The sequence below is a fragment of the Fukomys damarensis genome, unplaced genomic scaffold, assembly GCF_012274545.1.
Source record: "Fukomys damarensis isolate Sample0158 unplaced genomic scaffold, DMR_v1.0_HiC HiC_scaffold_24, whole genome shotgun sequence".
Classification (NCBI taxonomy): Eukaryota; Metazoa; Chordata; class Mammalia; order Rodentia; family Bathyergidae; genus Fukomys; species Fukomys damarensis.
Genome location: NW_022900936.1, coordinates 28,157,259 through 28,183,203, shown reverse-complemented (window position 1 = coordinate 28,183,203; position 25,945 = coordinate 28,157,259). Strand labels below are relative to the sequence as shown.

The window sequence follows — 25,945 nt, the reverse complement described above, 5'->3', positions numbered from 1 at the left end:
ATATATATTTAACTTTGTTGCAAAAGGGTGGAAACCAGGATTAAAAATAATTACCCTAACTTGATAGAAGCCCAGGTAGGTGGATCACAATTTGGAGTCCCACCCACGCAATTTAGCATGATCCTGTCTCAAAATAAAACATTTGGCTTAGTGGCAGAATGTCCTAATTACTAAGAACAAGATAATAGATTAACATCATAAAGTATATTTAACTTTGTTGCAAAAGGGTGGAAACCAGGATTAAAAATAATTACCCTAACTTGATAGAAGCCCAGGTAGGTGGATCACAATTTGGAGTCCCACCCACGCAATTTAGCATGATCCTGTCTCAAAATAAAACATTTGGCTTAGTGGCAGAATGTCCTAATTACTAAGAACAAGATAATAGATTAACATCATAAAGTTATGCCTGTTTTAATTGACCAGAATTCACTTTATTTCTTTATGTCTTACATAAAAAGTATTTTGCTTCACATCTTGCAATTTGTACTATTTTAGTAGCCACATAATGCTGGATTCCAAACATGTTTCCTTAATTAAAAAAACAAAAGATGTTTTGAGTCTATGATATTAAGGGCAAAAAAAGAAACTTGGGTGAGAAATTATGTTGGAATAAGTAAATTGCTCTTTTATTTAAAAAAGAATTTTAAGACTTTATTTTCTTACAAGAAATATTTTTTCAGGAAGGTCTTCATTTATGTCAAGCCAGTGAAGCAATCAAAATTGTAGAAAATTGTATTTAAACATATGCCATTTTTATTGTTTAAACCATTTCAGGCAATTTAAACTTTTCTATTATTCCATTAGACAATAAATTATGGCTTTGTTGTTAACTAACTTTGTTTCTTTCTAATTTTTTTTTGTTTACCTAATGAGCAAAGGGAGAAACTACTCAACAGTAAGCTTAATTTTACAGTCCATTTTTATGATATTTTTCAAAAGGAAAATGACATAGGACTTCTCTGTTTTAGATGCTGATAATAAAACTCCCTGAAAGTTTTCCTCCATTAGCTAGAGTGAACTTCATGGAACAATTTTGGAGAAACATCAAAATGAAAATTTGTTACATAGCAACATTTTATTCTGAAAAAAAAAAGCAGACAGGCATTTTCAAATTAGCAAATTAAACTAAATTGTGTTCCTACAATAACCAAATGAAATAGATCATTGCCTTTCTGTGAGTTGACCCTGTTCTTTTAAAGCAATCACCCAAAAGTCTGAATATTTCACTATGTGCACAAAAAAATGACCAAACAAAAAGAAACTAAATGATTTTTCCCTATTAACTTCTTAGCATGAGAAATCCCAAGTGCTTTCTTTCCTAAAGGTAAAAATGTTTTAAAATAATATTTTATTCTAAATCATATTGTATTATGAAGATTGTTTTCTTTAACTCTAATATTGGGGTTTTATTTGTAGATAAGTGATAAATTTATACCACAAATAAAATAATGAATACTGTAACCAATCCTGAGGCTACAGATTAGGTGAGAAAAAATTTAAGAGTTGCTGATTTTAAAAAAATATTTAAAATAAACAATATATTATATTAGTTTTGTAAGTTACTTTCAAACATCCAAGTATGAGGAGCATGCTTGTCAAATGAAATGTGAAACCTGAAACTTTCAACGAATCATGAACAGACTACTTCAAATCTCCTTCATCCAAGAATTCAAATATAAAAGGAACCCTGCTGGATTTACAAACAACCATCTCACATTTTTTCACCATTTGTTTAGGCAGCAAATATTTTTTGAATGAAACATTTCTAAATAGGTCATTTATTGTATTGTTTCCATTTACTTTAGAAGTATATGCACACAAAATTTGGGATAGTTTGGTCAGGTAAACTGTTTTATGAAGAGGAGCCTGTACAAACAAACATAGAGTGTGTAAGCTAGAGAGTATTCATTGTTTAATAGGAGTTATTTGATTTTGCACAGATAAAATCAGCACGTATATTCAATACATATGTGGTCTTAGTCCTTAATGATCTGCTCTCTAATGAGGAGTGAAAATGTTTTTTAAGCAATTAAACTTTTCAATGTTATTTATATTTGTTTTGTATTGAAGTTCACATTAGACTGTCTAGAGAAAAAAAATGATTAGGTGGATTAGGAATGAAAGAAATGAAAAACACAGAAACACAGTATTTTCCAGGTATATGGAATGGAATGGCTGTCAACAGTTACCTGGGTGCAAATGAGTTTTGTATATTTGAAGCCTGTACTAGAGATCTTAGAAAAGACACTTTTTTTCCTGAAAAAAATGGAGGAGTATCTTAAAAAACAATCCCTGATCATTTCTTGCAACTCCAAATGCCTCCAAATTCTTCTCCTCATCTTATAAAAAAATTCTCAAAGCAAAGCTGTCCAAGGGCAAAAGCTATGACTAAACAGGGCTAGAAATAACTGATAGTCTGATGAGCAGCTAGCCTCGTCACCGAGCATGAACGAGAGGAGGCGGCATTGTTGGTAGCAGAACAAAGGTAGAAAGAATGCACTGAGCCGAGGTTGTCTCTCTGCTTTAAGTCCTGTAAGTGTAAAGGATGTCATAGTGATGTCTGTTTGGAAAGGGTAAATGTTTGCTGTCTTCACGATACTTCTTGGTTCCCTGAACTATGCAATTTATCTCCTGTGATCAACATGTCCCACCAGGAAGAGAGTGAATTCATTCTAGTGCACTGTAGGATCTAGTAATGCTTTCTTTCCCTTATAAGCATCTCCAATAAGTCTATTAATGAATATTATTGCAGGACTGAGAAAGTGTGTAACACCCAGAATCTGAGAGTTATTACAATAGCAGCACTATTTCAATTATTTAAGGCCAGTGAACTTCATGAATCCCTCTCTAAATCAGATAATCAGGATTCAGGAGTTTCTCTGCTATCTATTTTCATACTTTTTTTTTTTTCAGATTGATGTTTGAATGCCAAATTACAAGTATAAAGTAACAAACTGACGAAGAGAATACATTTGAGTACCTCTGAAACTGATTACATTTATAAGCAGTAAGCAATTGAAAGCAATGGAAAAAGACGAGTGAACATCTTTTCTGTTTTTTAAGATTTAATTTTAAGCAATATAAACTATTTGATCCACATAAGTTACTATCCCAAGAGTTAATACTTCAGTGATTATCACTTGGAACCCAAATTTGAAAGTATAATGGGGCCGGACATTTGGCTCAGAGGTTCCACCACCTGTCTAGAAAGGGCCTGAGTTGGATCCCCAGTACCAAAAAAAAAAAAAAAAAAAAAAGTACAGTAATTTTATTACCATTAATGACAAAAATTCACAAAATGTAAGCATTTACTATAACTTGGTATTATATTGATTTTGAACTCACCAAATTAAATTATTAGCTTCCTGGTTCTGATCAATTTTATTTGATATTTTAAGTCTCTTACCTCGGACAGTGAGGGTAGCAGAGGCTTCCATTTTTCCCACCCGATTCTCAGCAACACACATATAGGTACCTTCATCTGTACTTATGGCCTTCTTAATTCTCAGTGTGTAATCATCTTTGATGTCATACCTGTATAGAATATGAACTTGCTTCATTAAATAGCACTAATCATATAGACAACAACATTAAATATTAACTTTCATTTCCTCTTTATTGTTTAATTGAGTTTATTGGTACATTCTAGGTATACAGTACAGTTACATTTATTATTGGGATCTTGTGCCTTTACATGACAGGTCTTGGTTCTCATTTTTTCCCCTTGTCCCTATTTATACTGTAATTTCATGAAATCAGCACAAACACAAGCAATATTCAACCATAAAAGTACAATATTTAGATTATAGTTATTGACAAAATGATTATTAATTTCATCCTGGATGCTGATCAGTTACCTATATTTTATATATTTATATAATTCTTGCTATATTAAAACAAAGATTACCACTTGCATCTTTCTTTGGCAGCTCTTTAATAGCAAGGACAACAGTGTACATTTCAGATTTTTTTGTTTGTTTGTTTTTTGTTTTTGTTTTTGTTTTTTGAGACAGGGTCTCACTATGTAGTTGAGACTGACCTGGAACTCACTATGTAGCCCAGGCTGGTCTCGAACTCACAGCAATCCTCCTGTCTCAGCCTCCCGAGTGCTGGGATTATAGCTGTGTGCCACCACGCTTGGCTCATTTCAGATTCTTGGAGAGTTAAATTATTTTGTAAGTTCCATTTTATTTAATATGATGCTTTGCTTATTAGCATCTTGATTATAAGGAAGCTGAAATATATTAAGACATTGTCTTTTTGGCAAATTAACAAAGTAACTACCAATAATTAAAAATTGAGAGTGTAATGAGTTTTTTTTTAATTAACAACATTAACTCTTTTTCAGTGATTATTATGTGTTCAACACTTTTTTTTTCTCATTGAGTTTATTAGTACATTTTAGGTGTACAGCACAGTTACATTCATCATTGGGATCTTGTACCTTTACATGATAGGTCTTCTTGGTTAATTAACTTTTAAAATATCAAGATGATATGATTTTTGGAAGTGTACATCATCTGCTTTTTTATATAATCTAACTTCCACTTTCTAAATTTAGAAACTAACAGATTGGTTCAAAAATTGTTACATGAATTTTGGGGGGCAATTTCATATGAATATATTCTTATTAGATTCTAAGAAATTACAACTAATATGAAAAGTAATGAAGCTTTTTGTTTTTCATTCTTTTCATGTCTGCTCTTTCCTCTTTATTCTCACTCATGATTTTTTATTTCAAACACACATTTTTGCAATAGTTTATGATTGGCCACATTACTTCTCTCATATACACGAGTCGGATTTATGTTAACAAATTATCATTTTAATTGGTTCTGTCTGTTCACATCTGGCTGTGAAAGTCTATTAGTTCAAGGAGAAAAACAAATTTTAAGCTTATGTTTAAGACTACCATAATTGGGATATATTCGATTTCTAGCTTTAGCTAAATGAATAGAACTTCATCAGACCCTACGATGCCAACGCAAACTGCTAATATTTCTGATTCATAGACCTTGACATGAAAAAAGCAATGGCTTTGTACCAATCGCTCCAACTCAACCTGTTTCAGTTCCTCTACCCCTTCGTTATGGTGGTGTCTGCATATTTTGCTTTAAATTTCTCTCTCTCTCTTTTTTTTTTTTTGTACTGGGGATTGAACTCAGGTCCTTGTGCTTGTCAAGCAGCCTGCAGAACCACTAAGCTAAATCCCTGACCCTTTACATTTCTTATTTAATACAGTTCCTTAGAAAATATTTATGCACCACTGTTATTTGAAGACTTCTATTACTGTATCAGAAAACTATGATTACTTTTCCTTGAAACCCACTGAGAGGTCACTAATGATCCTGCACTTATATTCTGTATTATCTACTTTGATAAAGGCAGAGCTCTTACCTGCTTCACTAGGTGATATGTCCACACCCACAAACACAGAGCTTTTAATATCCACTAGCATAATCATGTGATTAACAAGCACATACTCAGGAGAAAAACTGCCAGATTTTAATCATGGTGTTAGCTTCAATCTCTGCTTGGAAGGTTGGACATAACACTTGAATTCTCTGCATCTCAATTTTTTTCTTAACAGAATTGTGGTAATAATAATTTCTATCCTAACAGAATGAGAGTGAAATTTGAATAAGAACTTGCATACAAATTATTTAAAAGTTGCACAGAAAAAACACAATTCCTGTTAGCTATTTATTATGCCTACTGGAAATACTGGTTGAATACATGATAGACACCTGTTTCCCAATAATAGAAAACCCAACAAAATATAAAAGTGTTCAAGGCTCTTATTTCCCCATATTTGCCCATTAAGTCTTCCAACTGGGCTATATTTACTATTTAGAAAACCTTACTAAGCCAAGATGAAAAAACACAGTAACATTGTCTGATTAACTTGGTCATAAAAAGCATAAGAGGAGCTAGTGATTTTAATGATGGCTTCAGATATAATTAAATGATATAAGTATTACTAAAACAATCTTTCCTAAAATCAGTCATCTTCTGGATAACATGCCAAGTGAAAGATATAAATATTGAATGAAAACAATGGATTCTGTAATACTATCAATCCATTCCAAAACACCTGAATTCCTGACTACAGTGGTGCTGTTCTACAGTTTTGACTTTCAGGAAGTCTCTTTTGTATGCAGCAACTGAGTTCTCTCAAAAACTAAGAGAAGATAAGCTGAATGACCTGAAAAGATTTTTGGAATCACAGCACACATAAACTCTAATTGTAAGTAAACAAAAGATATTTAGATAGTATATTATTTCTAAAGTCATCAAGAAAAAATTTTGCACGTTGTCTCATCATTGAAAAATACAGGATTGCACACATTGTTCATGGCATCCTCAGAACAATATTTGGAAAGTGTCACTATGTAGATAAGAAGATTGATAGTCTGGTAAAGGACGTGTTCAATGTCCTTTTATTACTAAAGAGAAAAACCAGAATTCAAATCATAAATCTCAATGTGCCCTTTATCTTAATCTTTGTAGGGACAATATTTAGTCTAATTTTTATTTTATTTTTATAAACTCATTTAGAAAAGCATAAAATATATATATAATTATGTTATATTTTGATGTTTAATAAATGTATACATGAGTAATATTTAAATCAGATTAAATATATTTATTTGCACAATCATCTATCATTTCTCAATGGTAAAAATATTTAATATTTTTCTTCTAACTTCTTGAAATAGCCAATGCATACTTGTTACCTATAGTTTAATTTTTAAATGCTTTTATAAGACATCACTACATAGTTTAGATAGAAATATAATTTCAAATTCAACAGGTGTATCAGAATTTCTGACAAACTTTTCATACTTGTGAGAAAAAATATTATACATCCAACAATATAGAAGATAAATAGAATATGGAAGTCATTTCTCCTTTGCCTGAGTGAAAAAAAAAGTATGCTTATTTTAATTACAAAACACATAAGACTTGAAATCAAAATAACTCTGCACTCTGACTTTTTGAGATTTTTTTTGAGGGGGTCATTTTTTAAAAGAGGTTAAAAAGAATAGGAATGAAAACACTTTTTTCTTATTTTTTAAAGGTTTTGTTCATTTACAAGGCATACAATCATCAGGAATACAAGTAACTGAGAATCCCCTTCTATGACTACAGCTTTTTCTATAGGAAAAAATAAAAATTAAATATTGCTCAGTATGAATAAACTGAGTTAATATTAGCTACTTGTAAAAGTTCCAAAGACATAGCTCTTCACTGGAAAATTGAAAACCTGATCTTTTGGTAATTAAGGAACAAATTTTCAGGTGCATATTGCAAAGATACAAATTTTTAAAGGCAATATTCTGGTTGCATAAAGATTCTTGTTAGAATAGTTCCAGGTGCAGGGAGTGCACACACACAGGTACTGAACCTGTTCCCAGTAAGTCAGGCAGGCTGTGGAGCTGGAAGTGGTTTTTTAATGATATTGCATGACATAGTGTCTTGTATAGTTCATAGGCTTAAATAAGACAGAAACTCAGCACTGTCTCATTATAATTTTTCCTTGAATATCATTGAAAGTTGAGATTATAGTGATTTTTTTCATTGGTACAGAGGATCAAACCCAGGTGCACTCTACCTTAAGCTTCATCTCTAGACTTTTTGATGTTTTGTTTTGAGAGAGGATCTTGCTAAGCTGCAATGGTGGGACTCAAACTTTTTATCCTCCTGCCTCTCAGCCTCCATCAGTGCTGGGAACACAGGTGTGTACCTCTGCACCTAGTAAGTATTTAATATTTTAGGCAAGAAATACATATGGCATGTACCCTACATGCCAGACATTCCATTAAAAGTCAGGGACATGCACTTTTTATAGGATTTAGAGGACAGGAAATGATGCTCAGCTGAAAGGATGACTTCAGCCTCCACAGAGCAAGGACAGGTCAGAGTTCCCACTGAACCTCTCTTCAGCTAACATAAATTTCCCAAATGACATCAAGCAAGACTTGTTGTTGTGACCCTCCCCAACTCTAAACAACTGCTACAACGAACTAGTCCTTCTACAAAGAGGTGTTATAACAACAACAGATTTTGAAGACCCAGACATTGGAATGCTCAGAATCTTAAATTATCATTTCTAACAGAATATTTCCCTGAGGGCTGATTGCAAGTATTATCAGCATTATGAACTTATATCAATATACTTTGAACATGTATAAAGTGATTGACTCCCTATGATAATAGAAACTAAAATTTTACCTTCTGTAGCTATCAGTCACCTCTTGGATACTATCTGCAGCATGCAGCTAACCAGTTCTCCAGCCTCTTAAGACTTATAACCTATTCCATACTGAACATCTCTATTAGTTGATCCTCCATATATGAGGTCACAAGGCATTTCTTCCCAAAGTCTCTACTGCTCCTACTATTCTTAGTGTCAGATAGAACAGTATGGGTTTCCTGTGAATTATCTCATCATTGGATCAATTATTCCTAGTAACAACTCATAGATTGTAATAGTAGCTCAATAATCTGTTTTAAGGTGAATTAAAAGCATCAATTCAAATTTACTGACTGATACATAGAAATTTATGAATATAAATATAAATCAAATATAAATTTGATCAGGTCATGCCACTGCTTGAAACAGTTTACTGGCTTGTCACGTAGAAAGTGACTGGTATTTCCTTATGGTAGTGAAGGCTTTAGATAAACTGAACCTTGTCTACGTGTCCAACTTCATGCTCATGCAGTCATGGTGCTTCCTTTCCTTGCTCAACACTAGGAAGTTGCCACTGTGTCTTTGCATGACCCTCGGAAATTTATGGAATGTTTTTCCTTTGTATTTTCCATTGTTCATCCTTCTTGACTAACAGAACTGCCCAAATATTATTTTGTTAAAAAAAAAATCCTTCCTTAAGAGTATGACCTCAATATGCATCATTTTCCTATGAATGACTCTAGTTTCTCATTCTATATGGCTGAGTAATATTCTATTTTGTAGAAAAACCACATCTTCTTTATCCAGTCTCCAACTAAGAGGCAACTGGACTGTTTCCAAGTTTTAGCTATTACAAACTGTACCGCTTTAAACATGGGTGTGCTTATATCACTGTGATATGATTCTTTTAATTATTTTGGAAAGGTGTCCAGCAGAGGGATAGCTGTGTCAAATGGAACCTATAATACTAGTTCTTTGAGGTATCTCCATATCGATTTCTATAGTGGTTGCACCAATCTGCATTCCCAGACTCTTAAATGAAATAAATAGGACACACATGTATAAATACCGACTCATTTCTCTGATGTGAAAAACTAAAAGTGTAAATAAGATCCAGATGGTATAACTGACAATGCTACATAGGAAGAAAAGCACTAAAGGTGTAGGGGAAGTGGGAAGAGTAGAGGAAAGGAAACAAAAGAAAAGTAAAAAATGAGAAAATGAAAAAATGGAAATAAAGTATTTGTAAATAGGGAAGGGAGGAGAAGGTGAAGGGAGGGCAGGGGTAGGGGGGAAAAATGAGACCCAAGACCTGTCATGTAAAGGTACAAGATCTCAATGATGAATATAACTGTACTGTATACTTAAAAAGTACCAATAAACTCAATGAGAAAATAAAATAAAATAAATACCCTTCCTTATAAAACCATGTACACTCTCTGTCCACCCATTCAATTATTTTTTATAAAAATTACTTTACCTTCTTTTTATTCTTTGTATTATCATTTGTATAAGTTTATTTTTATCTGCTTATTTTGTACAGGTAAAAATTTTTTTGTTGTTTTTTTGAGAGAGGGTCTCACTATGTAGTTGAGACTGATCTGGAACTCACTATGTAGCCCAGGCTGGTGTCAAACTCACAGTGATCCTCCTGCCTCAGCCTCCGGAGTGCTGGGATTACAGTAGTGTGCCACCACGCCTGGCTTTTTTTTTTTTCAGTTAAAAATTTTAAATGATGGGGATAATAATGTTTTTTTAAATTTTGACATTTCAGATACAGATTTAGATTTTTCAAAGCAAGGCCTCTCTTACTCCAAAGTATATATTTTGTATCTGTGCTATTATACAGTCTACACAAGTTTACAACAGACACAGATGCTACAGATGGGGATACTATTGCCCCTTCCAACATATCAAACTACATCTCAACCTCAGGTCTGAACCTGGATAATGCAATAAACTCAAGAGATTCGCATGCACCATGGTACCTTTACGGACGTTCGCAGTCTCAGGTCAGAGATATGGCAGATCCAAACTGTGATAGGATTTGCTCCTATCTGCAAAAGCTCAAGGGATATGAGGACTGTTTCTTTTCTTTTTTTTCTTTTTCTTTTTGTGGTACTGAGTATTAGAACTCAGAACCTTATGTTTGCATGGCAGGTAGCAACATCACTGAGCTAAATCCCCAGTCCTTTGAGGACTGGTTTTAAAGAAATTATACATCACTAACCTCAAAGTCCAGTAATTAAATATTACTAATTTCACACTGAAGCATTCTAAAGCAAAACATGACAAAATTATTTTCCTAAACTACACATGGAGGCAGTTACAGATGGGGGAAAATTCGTATAAGTTTCTACTTCCAGACTTTGCTTTCTCTAATGGATCATATTTTCCTTGAGACAATAATTTGCTTCATAAAGTTACAAATTTGATAAGCAATGCTTTGTCAAATATTATTGCTGGCTTTAATTAAAAACCAGAAAAGAAAAAGAAACCAATGAAAACACACTTCTGATGAGGCCATTGTACTAGAAGTGGGGTGATTTTCATGTTGAAATCTACCAGTCATTGTTGCCAGGTTTGATTAATGACACTTGTACAATCGTGTGCTGACAGTCCCCACTGAAGAGATACCTTACTTTTTCTGATATGAAACACTGCTGAAAAATGCAACCCAATCAGATTTGGCCCCTGGACAACATGTGCTATCATCACTGTACCGTGAATTGAGATTGATAGGTAACCAGCTGTGACAAAGTGGGAAAAGCAGCTCTGTTTTTCTGTGAGTTTTTTCACCAGGAGAAAAAAAAAAAAAAGGAAAAGGAAATCGAATTGTGTCAAAACCATTACCATCTGTTCAGCTAAATAATAAACAAAACAAAGTAAATTTATTTTAATACTTAAAACAACAGTTTGTATGCAGGGTTCTGTTGATGTGTGATCTTATATTTGATGAATAATCCTAACAGTGCTTTAAAGGAGAAATCTTATTCTTTTAGAAAACAAAGTGCTGAACGCTAAAATAATTTACAACTTTAAGTAAAAGAATTTTGTTTCTTCCGTATAAATAGACCTATTCTCATATGTGGTGGGAAGAATTTCTATAAATCCAAATTTACTATGAAATATTAAGCAAGATTTCAAAAGTGGCAAAATTTTATAACATAACCACATTTCGTCCATGACTCATAGTTTGCAATTCCCTATGCATGTTAAGCCTTTAGAGGTGGAAATTGTTCATGACTTTCTGGTTTATGTGAATGGAATTCAGATAATTAGGGACTCTGAAACCTCTCACAATGGGTGTGGATTGGGAAGGAGAAAAGAATGAAGAAATGTAAGTTGACTTCTGTTACAAACTGGAATAGTTCCATACTCAGTTCAAGCTCCTATACCTTCACCTTGTTTGAATTATGTGAGCACTCTAAAAAACTTCCTGAATGGCAATTTTCATCTCAAAAACACCTTTTTTTTTTTCTTGGAAGAAATGTATTCTCTTAACATTTTTAGTTTTCAAATCACTTACTACTTCTTATTAGACCATTTCTGGCTCCAATACAAGAACAAGTGTTTTGAATTAACACTCAAATTTTATTATGCAATTGGTTTATTAAGAATTAAGTTGGCCAATAGTAGAAACTATGGATTGAACCAGGAAATATTTAATGTCTTTGCAGGAAAATGTTTCTTTACATTTAAGGAGACTTGAAAGGCTTGTTCTCAACTTTCAAAATACCACCTCTGGATTCTGCAGAACACTATATACCTTTTAGGCTGTTCCAGAAAAGCAAAGCATGTAATGGTTGGCCACCCAAAATTCCATAATTTCATCATTAAGCTTATATAACAATGTTACACAGCATCTTCCTCCATTTTAATACAAAGATTTGTAGGATACAATTATTTATGAATGTTATGGCATTATTTTTTGGTTATTGAGACACATGCTACTGTGCTGTCAGAGAGAAGAGATACAGCCATTTGTAGCTCAGTCACAGTGTTTAGTAATTGTTAAAAAAAAAGGTTATCTTAACACACAAGTTTGGTCAAGATACTTATCTATGAGATATAAATGTTCTAAGAGAAAGTTAAATGCAAGTCTCTTTTACTTTTGACAACCAAACATAGGAAAAGTTGCTTGATTTTCCTGAAACATTCTGTTTGATAACAATTTTTCCAACAAAGCTCTCCCATAGAAAATACTTGAACTTTTTATTAGGTATAGTGACATGATTCACAATGGCTAAATCTTGGAAGCAGCCTGTATGTCCATCAACAGATGAATGGATTAAAAAATGTGGTATTTACCCATAATGGACTACTATTCTGTCATAAAGGACGATAAACTTGAATCATTTGTAGAAAAATGGACGCAGCTTGAGACCATAACGTTAAGTGAAATAAGTCAAGACACACAAGCTTAAATATCGCATGGTTTGTCTTATATGAAAAATTCAAAAAATAAAGAGCAAAAAGAATAATACAAAATAAGGAGATAGATCTTTCTCCAATGAGAAAAGGATGAAGAGATTGAGGGAGGAGGGGGGCAGTAGGATGGCAAACGGTTATGAGAAAATAAATTAATTGCTTTAAACACATAGACCAACTCCACATGAGGAATGCGAATATTATTTATGTATGGCAAACACAAATTAATAAAGAAATAAAGTAAAACTCTTCTTCGCACTATTAATGATGTAAATCCCATGTGATATGATCTTCATCTTTAATAAGTGAGATGTGTCCTAAAGGCCAACTCTTCAATCATATTTGAAATCTGGGACCTCAAAACGAGCACAATAAATCACTAGTTTTCCTGTCAAAAAGTAAGTTACATCCCCTTTTTTTGTCTGCAATTATAACACAGGTTGATGTTTATAGTTTGTTGCAGTGAATCTTTACCTATTCATTCAGGAATCAGAACACAAATAATTTTGGGCAAAGAATCTAACAGAAGTATGAAAGAGATATATCCTTAATTGAAACAAACTTGTCATAACATTCATGAGAAAAGAAAATGAAACAAAGTCCTGGGAGGGTAGACCTGCAGAGAAACAATAAGAGACAAGTTTATCTTTAAAGTGAATTTGTTGTTCAACCCTGGAAACGCTACAGAAAACCTGAAACTTGAACGTAATGGTGTTCTTACTCTATGCTAATTAAGCAAACAGTACTTTAGCCTCTCTGGGTTTTGCATAAATGCTACCCTTCACACCTCCACCTGCCAGTCTTAGGTGCCTCCCCCACCCCATGAGTTTGACCCACAAAAGCAAAACCTCCATATTGTCATTTCACCTTTAGGCATGGTTTCACTTTTTCTGCAATTTTAGTTATGATAAACATTGGTCAAAAATACTAATATTTAGCTCAGATAAAGAAGATATGAGATTTTCAATGGAATACTACTCAGCCATAAAGAATGAGAAACTAGGGCTGGGGATGTATAGCTCAGTGTCACTATGCCTACCTTGCAAGTGCAAGGTCCTGAGTTCTATCCTTGGTACAAAAAACATAATGAAACAAACAAACAAAAGAAAATAATGAGAAACTAGAAATATTTATAGCTAAATGGTTGCACATTGAGGCCACGCTCTTAAGTGAAATAAATAGGACATGCATGCAGGTATAAATACTGAATTGTTTTCTGGTGTGAAAAATTGAAAGTGTAAATAAGGACCAAAATGTCTGATAGATAATTTAAAAAAATAGATACTTTAAAATAAGAAGAAAAGGTCCAAATGGAAAGGAGGAGTGGGAGGGGTAGGGCAAAGGAAAGGAATAAATATGAGAAAAGGAAAAAAATGGAAACAATGTCTTTAAATAGGGAGAGACGGAGGGATTGAAGGGAGAGCAGGAGAATGCGGGAAAGAATAAGAACCAAGATATATCGTGTACAGCTGCAAAGTCCCAGAGATGAATGCCATCATATCATATACCTAAAATATACTAATAAACTTAATAAATAAAAATATTAATATTTTCTTCAATTTTCTGAGAGACTAAATTCACACTGCTTTTATTATCATATATTATTGGAGTACAATTTTTTCTTATTGTTAATCTCTTAACTTATAAATTAAAATTTCTCATTTTTATTCATATCAGCAAACAGGATATGTATAGAATTTGGTTACTTCCATGGTTTTAGGCCTCCCTCACAGGGAATCTTGGTATTTATTTCTCACAGACAGGATGGGACTGAGATACCAGCTTCTCCTCAGCATAGCTGACTGAAGCCAGGCAGTTTCAAACTAAAAATCTAAGTGAAAACAAACAGCAAAAGACATTTACAAATGTCCGTATTCCCTAAAATGAACAGAAACATCATATACTACAAACATGTACAAAAAAGAAAAAAAAATACAGAAGAAAATATCCATATTAGCATAAAAATACTTGTGTTAACAAACTGAGGATTTAGGATTTTGATTCATCTGACAGGATCTCTAGGCCCCAAAGACAAGGCCTTAGACCTCTGTCAGGGATTCTGGGTACTGATCCCCCGGCAGTAGAGCTGGGACCAAAACCAAAAGTGGGCTCTTTTATAAAGGCCAATGCACTCCCCACTCCCTGTTAGACTGACACAGAGGACTCCTCTTAGAGTCGCTCTCTTGGCAAATCTGTGGCCACGAGTAAAATTCACAGCCTGTTGTACTCAGTCATTACACAAGTTTCCATTTTCTCCTGTGGTTTGTGTATTTTTTTTCTTCCTTTGCCGTGTATTTATCTCCTCTGATATAATCATTCTCAAAATGTTCGTGACTACTTCCATCAAATTTTACTGTGATTTCTAAACTGCCAGTTCCCTAATCTGTAAAACTTCCTTGTTCTCCAAGTTTCTCACTTCTTTATCATGCCTTAAATGAAATCTTTCTCTTTTGTGAGGGCTTGTTGTCTCGTCTTTAGGATGATGTCTTGGGGTGGAAATCTAAGAGATGTCACCATCCCTGACATTCCAGATAATCTCACTGCCTGACACAGAACAGCTACTTAACAAAAATTTGTTTTGGAATGAAATAGTTGTTAAATAAAATAACAAAATAAAACAAAAAATCGGATTTCATTGAATTTTGTATCATCAGGTATTTGAAGGAAAGAATTTCAATTCAGTATTTGAATCAAATCTAGAATCTTTTCCTCCTTAATATAATTAATTGGATAATTAATAGTACCCTCTTTATAGGGGTGCTGAAAATTTTATGGGGAAAAATGCAAATATATCACAATTAAGGAGAGCAAGTTGGAACAAATGACGTCAGGGAAGTAGGTTCAATTATCCTTCTGTTTAGATACAGTTATTTTATTGGTTTACATTCTTTCAAAATAATTTGATTACAAAATAGGATTAGAAATTTCAATATGAGATTGGGAAAAGTGGGTCTATCTCACAGTCTTGTGTTTGGGTAGTGATTAACTTCATCTGTAAGTCCTTTTAGAAAAGGACTTTAGGTTTTAAATCCACAAGAATCCATAGAGCTCAGAGTTCAGGCCAGAAGTTTTTTGAAAGGCAAAGTCCATTCTTGCACTAATTGAGATAGGAATAAACCTATGCAACAAGGGCCTGAATGTTCGGGTACATTGGATTTTTGACATGTTGGTGGCCTATTGCTGCTGGACAAACTCAAAGAAGGTCACTTTCTGTCAGAGGGATGCTTAGTCTGGTTACATTCTGGCAGATTGAAAAGGCTCTTTCCTCTTTTGCTAACTGAAACTTCCTCATGAAATGTGATCATGGAATAATTTAGAATTTTAATACCTCTTTATACGGCAATTCTGAACACTAACAACGGCACATATCTTGTTGATGGGCACATCTACTTGAAAATGAAGGTTTAGACACTTGTGAGGGTTTCAAGTTGAATATTTTCATCAATTTATCAACTATTTAATGGGCAAGAAATATGAAAAATTCCCTGACACATATTTTCTACAAAACATACAACATTATGCATTCATCTCATCACTAGTTAAGCAAAGGTCTTTCTTTTCCTGTTAAAGGGTGACATATTTTGTCAAATCCAGTCATACCATGATTTGTACATCTTACTTGGTAGAACTTTTATATCTAAAGCAACAAGGAAAGGGTGTTATCTTTGAAATATGTTTTATGGAACTATATTCTACTATTTTGCCTCATGATTTAAAAAATGAAAATCATATAAAATAACATTTAATTGAACAATGCTCTGATTAATCTTTTCCACTACATCAGGCTTCCTCAATCTCAGCACTTTTAGCATTTTGGGCCAGATTATTTTTTGCTGTGAGAGCTATAGTGTGTACAGTTGGCTATGTGGCAGCACTCAGAGCCTCTACTCACAAGATGTTCGGAGCACCCAACCCAAAGGTCTTCAGAAAATGCCCCCAGTTTTCCCAGGGGCATGGGAGAACCAAAATTGATACCAACTGATAAAACATTTTACTCAATTGTGTAACTAGTGAATGCCACCTATCAGACATAGGGATGGACATTTGGGATTGAAGACAAATACAACAGAGGTAGCTGGAAAGATTGAAAAACAATCACAATCATCTCAGCACTATATTCTTAGTAATACGTGAGATACAAGAGGGGAAAAAAAAGCAAAGTCAGCAACCATTGAGTAAACTGTGGAATAAAGAGCGTTCTAAATGCAAAATGGAAAGTGAGCACAAGGTTTTAACATTAGGGAAACCTGAGGATTTTGCTTTGCCATTCAAATCTATTCATTATCTCCAAGCTTTACTTTCTTCCCCTGCTAAAAAGAGCAGTCATTCTTCAAGGCGACTGACTAATTTTAAATTATGTAACTTTCTGGAAAAAAAGCACTAGGCCCTAAAAATTTAGGGGCTTTTGTTATCATTTTTAAAAAACAGCCTCCATTAGATGTGAGCTATGGCTTATGATAGTTAAGAGACTGAGCTTGGGAGCTAGAGGGTTTGTTCCCAAGACCCTCAGAGCCTTATTTCTTAAAAACAGATGATGAAAGCACCCGTTTCATGGAGCAACTCTGAAGATTAAGTGAGTTCCTTATATGTAAAGAATCTGCAAATATTAGTTAATAATGAATAATTTTAAGGTGCATATTTTTCACATTTTAATGCATTTAAAATTTAATATAATTTTACCATACATGGCAAATTATAGTTTGGTAATTTTTTTTCCCTTTTCAAGCCAGGGAGAAAGTAATTTTTGGACATCACAGTCAATTCTATCCTAGATACAATGATATGTTACAATTATACAGTTAAAATGATGATGGAATAATTTTTTACTTCTCTATAAGCACAATACTTTTCACTCAGGCACCTAAATTATAAACTTCGGTGCTATTTTAATGTTGCTCTACCCATGAGGCCCAACATTCAATCAATTCCCAATGGAACAAAAATGTTTCCAGTCCTTTTCTGTATTAATCTCCGTGTTTGTATATTCAAAGAAAATATCTCAACGTAACTACCATTCAAACAGGTATACCTCCCAGGCATACTTACTTTCGAAATCCCTGTACTCCAAGCTAACCTTCATAGAAATTAAGAGATCATTTTTTAAATGTACACAGAGATGCCTTTGTATTCAATGCGCTTCACTGACACACCCCCCATTTCAACTGTTCAGCATAAACTCTTCTCTTAGAATTGAAGGCTTTCATAACAGAGCCTCACCTAATCTTTTGGTTTTGAGTACCACTCTTCTATGCACCCAGCAAACAACTACGATTTGTTGGCCTCTACTTTCCAAAGCTTTTTTCATCGTGCTTCCTTCTCTTAAAATAGTCCTTACAGCTCCACTTACAGAAATCTACTCTCTGTTTCAGACCCATCTTTAGAGTTTATGGGACTAAAATTGCCTTTTATTTTTATTTTTCTGGAACTCCCATATTATTTTGGATAGCACAGTTTTGTTTTGTTTTTATAATTTGCTTAATTCCATAATACTATAAGTATTTTGCACACCTTACTATAATCCCTGAGATCAGAGTCATCATTTTTATTTGTTGAAATATCAACACATTGAAATGTTTGGTGAATGTGTCTGGTTACTTTTTAAATAATTCTTAAAATACAGTATTATATAAGCCTACATTAGATTTTTATTATTCCTTAAATAACTGCATCCTACTATAAATTAAGCTAGCAATAAAGATAAAAGTATTTTCTTTCTTTTTACATAATTACTTAAAGATTAAAGACCTGATTTCTTTTTTTTTCCTGTTATTTCTTATGCGAATATTTAGAAAAACAGTTAGAAAAGTAGGTTAATAATTATAATGTTCATGGTTGCACTATGGTTTGGATCTTGCATGTCATCTCAAAGCTCATGTGTTGAAGGCTTGGTCCCACACGGTGCCACTGTTTGAAAGTGCTGGAAACTTTAAAATGTAAGGCCTATTTGTAGAGGTGGCTCACTGGAAGTGTCTCTGAAAGGTATATTTTCTCCCTGGACCTTTGCTCTCTCTCTGTTCCCAGGCCACTGTGAAGTACTTTGATCCACCAAGTGCAGAGAGAGTCTTGTCATAATTCAGCTTAGACCCAGAATGATAGGGCCAACCAACCATGGACTGAAATCTCGGAAATCTTGAGCCAGAAATAAATGTTTCTTCCTTTAAGGAGGTTATTTCAGTTATTTTGTCACAGTGACAGAAAGCTAACCAGCACTTATGGTCATTCAACATGTTTTTCATAACAAGTACCATGTGCTGTATGAATTTCAAGGGAACAGTGTACCCCAATCGCTATTTCTTATAAAGGCTCCAAGTACCTACTCATTTGAGATGAGCTAAATACCTTTTGTACTGGAAATGAACAATAAATAATAGGCACAGAATTTCTGCACTGATATTTTAACATGGTGCTGATGCATGAATTTATAAAATGAATCACATCAGAAGCACTTTACTAACATGTAGTTATTTGGTAGAGTTCACTGTACCCTGCATCACCTTTCCACCTCCTAATATGTCCTTTTGAAATAAAGCTCAAATGAGTTAGTAATATGCAACATCTAAAGAAGGTTTCCCCAGTAATTGGCTTTATGATGGTAGAGTAGGGCATAGTCTTAAAATATTTTGCAAGTATTTCTCCTTCTGTCTCTTAATTTCACAATTATATCTCCTCAGGAACTAACATATATGATACATTCATCATGACCTTGTAATACTTGGAGTCAGGTTATTCTTTGATACATGTTTACATATATAAATTTTAGAACTTAATAACTCAATCCTGCCTACCAATTTATAACTGTCCATGTAACTGTTTTAATCAAATTTTATCAAGAAAACATGAAAAAATACTCAGTAATTTCAATGTTCCAAGCAATATGCAAGGCAAATATGAAAAGATAAGCAAAGATTTCAATATATTGAGTTCATTTTCTAGATATATATATATACTTATATTATTTTATTTTTAAACAAGCATTTGTTTGACTTCTCATGAGACTTTTTCCTGATATTATATTGAGAAAAACTAAGAATACAGCTGGGCGTGGTCATGCACACCTGTAATCCCAGCACTCAGGAGGCTGAGGAAGGAGGATCGCTGTGAGTTAGAGACCAGCCTTGGCTACATAGTGAGATCCAGGTCAGTCTCAACTATATAGTGAGACCCTGTCTCAAAAAACCAAAACAAACAAATAAACATACAAACAAAAAAAACCTAAGAATACGTTAGTCTAAAATATTTTGTAAAAAATATATAGAGATTGTGTTTAAATGTGCAAGTAATGATTACTTAAAAGCAACAGATACAATTATTTTTATTGATAGATTTATATGTTATTGATGATAAATCATTGTCATATGGAACAATTATAAAATATTAAACATATTTCATTATCCAATTGTGTTTTCAATTATATAACACTTCTAGTAAAGCATATATTAGCTTGTCTTTTCCAAATCTTCAATCTGAAGCAAAAAATGGAAAATATTACTGCCTTATATCTTTAATCAGACCTTAGGGTGTAAACAATGAGCCTGACAGCCCAGGTGCCTCTTAAATGAGTGATTTTGGCATACTTATACACTTTGTGTACCATTTGGTACATTTGTGTAAGTAATAATTGCAATTATAACACACAGTTGTTTTAAGGATAAAAGTAATAATATAAAGTGGTTAGTTTGATATAAGGCCTATCAAAATATCATTTATTAATTTTCATGAGAAAGAAAAGTGTATTGTAAATAATGCTTTTGAATAAATATTGAATTTTTTTCCATAAAAGCTAATTGAGCATTCATGTTGAAGATTAATTATAATTTTTTAAAATATTTAAACACATTCAGAAATTTGGCAAAATGTATGCAAAATATATAAAACAACAGTTTAATTAAAAATGGGTACATGGTTAATTTTAGTTTTCTTCTTTAGGTTTATGTATTTGAATTATCAGGGGACTTTTTTTCCTTTATCCTGTTTGAGGAAAATTATCACTATGCTTCTTTAATTGTTTTGAATTGTTCCTATGGATTTATATCATTTATAAATTTATAGATATCACAGAAATGATCAAACTTAGATATTTGCAGATAAGTCTGAAATTCAAACAGGGCATTGTTCAAAATAACATTATGGGGCTGGGGATTTAGCTTAGTGGTGCTGCCACCTGCCTCACAAGCACAAGGTCCAGAGTTCGATCCCCAGTACCAAAAAATAAACAAACAAACAAAAATAACATTATGGATTATGGAAGAACTCAGAAATGCATGATAATCTCCAACGTAAATCTCCTTAGTTTACCTTTTGGCACAACATCACAATACAACTATCCAAAAACAATTACCAAAATCAGTCAGATATATATCTTGAGAAAAACCTTGAGTTATTAAACATCATTAAATTGAATCTAACCACAAATTATCTTATGAATGTGAGGATTCATTAATATATCTAACTCAAGAACATTTCCTTTTTTAGACTTTGTGCACAGTTAAGTTAAAATCTTATTTACAGGAGAGAGGGTCACAAGTGGTAAATATCCATTCATCTATGTCACGTGGTGACTTCTTCCTGATAGAATTCAGTCTCTTCCCACAGTTTGGGCTAAGGTAAAATGTTACCATAGTCTGCACCTCAGCCTAACTGAAGGCTCTAATATGCCGTGCTTTGATGGAAAACCACACCTACGGGTTCTCACGTTGCGCAGTAACCACATGCCAATGACAGGTGGCACTCAGACAGATCCTTTTGCTTGGCAAATTGGCACCTGCTCTTGGCTCTACCCACACACAACAGAAGAGCTGCCAGTTAATGGACCGCAAAGCATCTCGGACTTCAAGGCACTTCATATTTCAAGGAGGTTCCAGATTGTCAGTTGACCACTGGCCAACACGCAAATTGGATGCCAACTCCAGCATTGTTCCTAAGCTGAGAGGCTCAACAGATGGGCCAGTGTGGTAACAGGACTGGGCAGCACGCACTTCCCACTCTAGGCAGCGATTAGTTTTGTGTTGACAGCAACTATTAGCACCTATTTGATGAAAACACAGAAAAAAATACCATTCTGGCAATCCTCTGAAAGTTTCCAATTATTCCTGTTTGTAAACAAAAGCTGTATCTTCAGTTTCCTAGAAGATAATGTAAAATGTTCTAAGTTTAAATTTTTAAAATACCAAGACTTTGCATGTGTAGTTTATGGAATTGCTCTAAAAATTACCCTTAACTACAACATCATATACTATTTCTATATAACTCCTGTAATATTTGTAATAAATTATCTAATTTTTACCTAAAAGATGTAATTTACAAGTAGTTCAAACAGATAGATAGTGAACAATCATGGAGCTTAAGGTTTAAAATATAGATTTTTACATTAGGCAGATTATAAATCAAGTCCTGTCCATAACACTTAATAAAGTTTAACTTTTCAAACAATATCTTAAAGCTTCTGTTTCCCTATTTCTCAAGAGCAATATCATGCTGTAACAATAGTCTTTAAAATTTGAAATGCGAAGAAAAGATGCAAAGGGGAAGGGGAAGTGGGAGAGGTAGGAGAAAGGAGAGAAAGGACTGGAATTAATATGAGAAAAAGAAAATGGAAACAAAGTCTCTGTAGAGAGGGAGGGGTGGGGCTGAAAGGAGGGCAGGGGGATGGGGAAAAATAAGAATCAATCTGGATTATGTAAAGGTGCAAATTACCAATGATGAATGTTATTCTGTTGTGTACCTTAAATGTACCAATGAAATTAGTTTAAAATAATAAAAAAATTGAGTATATATATATGGCAGAGTACCCGTGCCACACATTGTAAGTCTACTAAAAAGTTTACTTTGTTCATAACACAAATCTTTTTTAACGTGGTGGTATTGTGATTACTACAAGAAAATGCTATACTATAATGTTTTATAACGTATTAAATGTAAAAGTCTTAAATTAGATCTGATTCACATGGGACTAGGTCACAACACCTGGAGGATGTAAAGCTTTCCAGAGGTTGAAAAGTGGGTAGCAACTTTCAGGCTACTAAATGCAACCAATCAGTAGGACTTATAAACCTGCGGCGACTTGTATGTGTATCCACTGAACATTGTTTACCATGCCTTGACATAGTTGTATCATTTTAAGAATCCTTTGATTTAGAAGATAGGACACAATTATTCACCCTTTTTAAATGAATCCAAGTACAGGGTTATCATTAGTCCCCACACTGAGGCCAAAAAATACAAAGAGTTTAAATAGCTTCTTCAAGGTCATAATTTTAGTTAGTAAAACAGGAATCTGTTGAACTCTCTTTTCAGAATTTGGGAGTATAACTAAACAGATACATGATCAAACAGTAGTAGAACAAGGCCCAAAGTCCAACATCTCAGGAAATGGCCTAAATATTCTTTATGCTAATGTTATCTAAATGAAAAGATCTCTCACTAATTGCCTTTGGTGCTTCTAATATTTTTTCAGGTAGAAATGACAAAGATAACAGTCTAACACAAAAGACACAGAATTTTCAGTTACACTCTCCTTCCTATATCAGACTTTTGAGGAAAAATCCCTTTCTTAAAATGTCAATGTGCTATATGTGTTGTTTTTCTCCTGTTCTCAGCTTCCACCTTCTTTTTAAAAATCATTTTAACTGTCTAATTTTCATCAGCCAATCTAATCACAATGGTTATTTAGTAAGAGCCCAAATTACCGCGTGGACTTGAGGTACACACTATACCTGAAGAATGCTGATCGCCTGAGGGCTCAGGATTCAAGGATTCCAGGAGCACAGGCTCTAAACAATGGAGCTTCCAGACAATTAACATAAGAACATTTCCCAGGACTAAGTGTAAGGAGCCACTTTGGGTAAAAGTGGCACAAAAGAGTGAACTATAAGTGATTCTATTCAGTTTCTTTTCTTAAAGAATCATGTATTTCTGTGAATCTCACATTTCATGAAACTAAGAACTTTAAAAGACTCTTAAAATAGACTTGCACTTTAGAAAGGGAATTTGTCAGTGAGTTCAGGAAAATTGATAGAATTCTTCACTATATATCTTGTAATACTTAGTCTCAGTTCTTTTTCTGTTTTATGAAATATTCATGAATTATATCACTATTGGAAGCCATCAACTCCATTTAGAATTTACAGGCATACATAAGAATGTAAATGGCATACTTTATTTCCTTTTTGCTCTGACAAGCTATTATGAACATTTCTTTCTATACTGTAGATCCTTATTGAGGAAGTTAGGGACATTTTAGGGTTAGTTTAGAAAATAAATAAAAAATGGAATACAAAAGATTTGATTCTAACAATAATATGGAACAAATTATATGATTGATGAAGGATGTTAAATATACAGCTCATAGCTCTTTAAAGACCATAAATAAGTAAATTAAATACAAACCAAGCTGAAATGCCCAGAAAAGAAATCAGAATTAGAAAATCACACCACTTTTTATGTAAATTCTGAGAGGTATGCTTAAATTCTAATTGCTACTATGTGATTGAAGAGAATATTGTAGCATTGGCATACTTCACTTTTATTTTTATTTCTTTGATTATAAGTTTATTATGTTCAATTTCTTTATGTTTATGATATTTTGTCATGGCATACTGACATATACCTATTTTTGATATAAGAAAATAAGTAATATTTTTATACTGTGATAAAGCATGAGATAAAATGGAACATTAGCTCATTTCATATAAATACTAGCATATTTTTTCCTGGAAAACATCTGTGGGAAGATATGTTTAAGGCATTTTGTTATTAAGAAATAAGTAAAGGATTTAGTGTTAGCTAGAAGGAAAAATACACCTGAGAAAGAAACTAGCTCTACTTATATTTATTTTCTTTAATATTCAATATATGCATAAATTCTCAAATTGCCCAATCTCATTCACATAAAATAAAAAACAAAGAATCAATAGCATTTGCTAAATGACTCACTTTTACAAACAGCAATGAACACTTTAAATGCAGTAGGTGATAAATAAATGTAGGTAAACCTGAAAACTCACATTTTATAATTTAAAGTGTTTTTTAAAAACATAATCACTTTTAACTATGAAATGCCTTACCCTTTTGTTTCCCCAATTCAGCGTTGATTTATTTTAATAAAATATATATCAAATTCTTCTGGTAAACCATGTTTGATACTTAGCATAGTCATAAAAAAGCCCTGATTTTTTTCTTCCTGAAATAGTCACTGTGAAATAGTTATAACTTCAAAAAGTTCTGCAAGGAATTAATATTTTTATGAACACTTTCATAGTAGCATATATAATGTGAAGATTCCTTCCAAATTTGCTCCTTTGTCATGTGAAAATATCCGCATAAATACTTTTTCCTTGGCTGGGCATAAGGAGTACTGTTAGACTCGTTGTAGTTCTTAGACTAGTTAGAAATGTTTTCAGTACAACTTACCAAAAATATATTGCAATTTCATTAAAGTAGCTTCTGAAAAAGGTCAGGAATTTAAGACTAAATAAAAGAAATGGGCACATGGAAACTACCTAAAAATATTTTCTCTGTAAAGGGAAAAACACTTCTTTAATTTATCGCTGGTTTCTGAGAATTTGGCACAGATACCTTCTCTGTTGAAGGTTTAAATAGCTATCACAGCATTTCATAAATTTAAAAGGGAACTGAAAAGCTTTTCTTGTTTCCAAAAGAAAAATAGTCACATATTACTTACACAGTAATTACAGGCTATGCAGCTGCCCTAGAAAGCTTTACTATAAATGTGTTAAGCACGAGCCACTACAGAAAACTGACTCAAATTTCATTATACATTAAGCCAAAGAAATGTCGTCCTCCTAACCAATTGCTTATACAAGAACAATGGCTACCTCCCCTGTCAGAACCCTAAATACTGTAATGGAATCAATGTTGATTTTGTCTACAGTGGCTAAAAGCCATAACTGTTACTCCTCACCAAGTAAAGAGGTCTCTTTCCTCCTTCATTATGCACAAATGAAGCTTATACTAATACACACAAATTTTAGAATGAATAAGCTTCTTTGGAATATCATGTAAAGATCAGGAATAGAAAAAGTATATGGCTGCTATCATGACAAAAATACTGACCTCAATTTTTATATTGCACTGATCCTTGATGTAAGCCATTCTGATGTAACAATTTAAAGCTTATCCATCACTTCTATTTGCCTAATGCTTTAAAAAGTTTTAGCTGGTTACACACTACTGCAATACTATAATGTCAGTAATAGAAGAACAGAGGTGAAAGTGATGAAAACATATTAAAGGAAGCTAGCAGAGGTGAGAGATTTCCAACTCTCAAGCTAGTCTTTAGAAGTTTTTTTTTTTTTT

General features: G+C 33.2%; 1 protein-coding gene across 12 annotated transcripts in view; it reads right to left on the bottom strand.

Annotated features, from left to right (window-relative positions):
* Positions 1 to 25,945, bottom strand: part of Robo2 (roundabout guidance receptor 2) — a 1,584,609-nt gene that overhangs the window by 131,480 nt on the left and 1,427,184 nt on the right. For all 12 annotated transcript variants that reach the window (XM_010645674.3, XM_010645673.3, XM_033768136.1 and 9 more), the window contains one exon: positions 3,410 to 3,537. In XM_010645674.3, the coding sequence (XP_010643976.1) occupies positions 3,410 to 3,537 (128 nt within the window). The remainder of the gene's footprint in view (positions 1 to 3,409; positions 3,538 to 25,945) is intronic.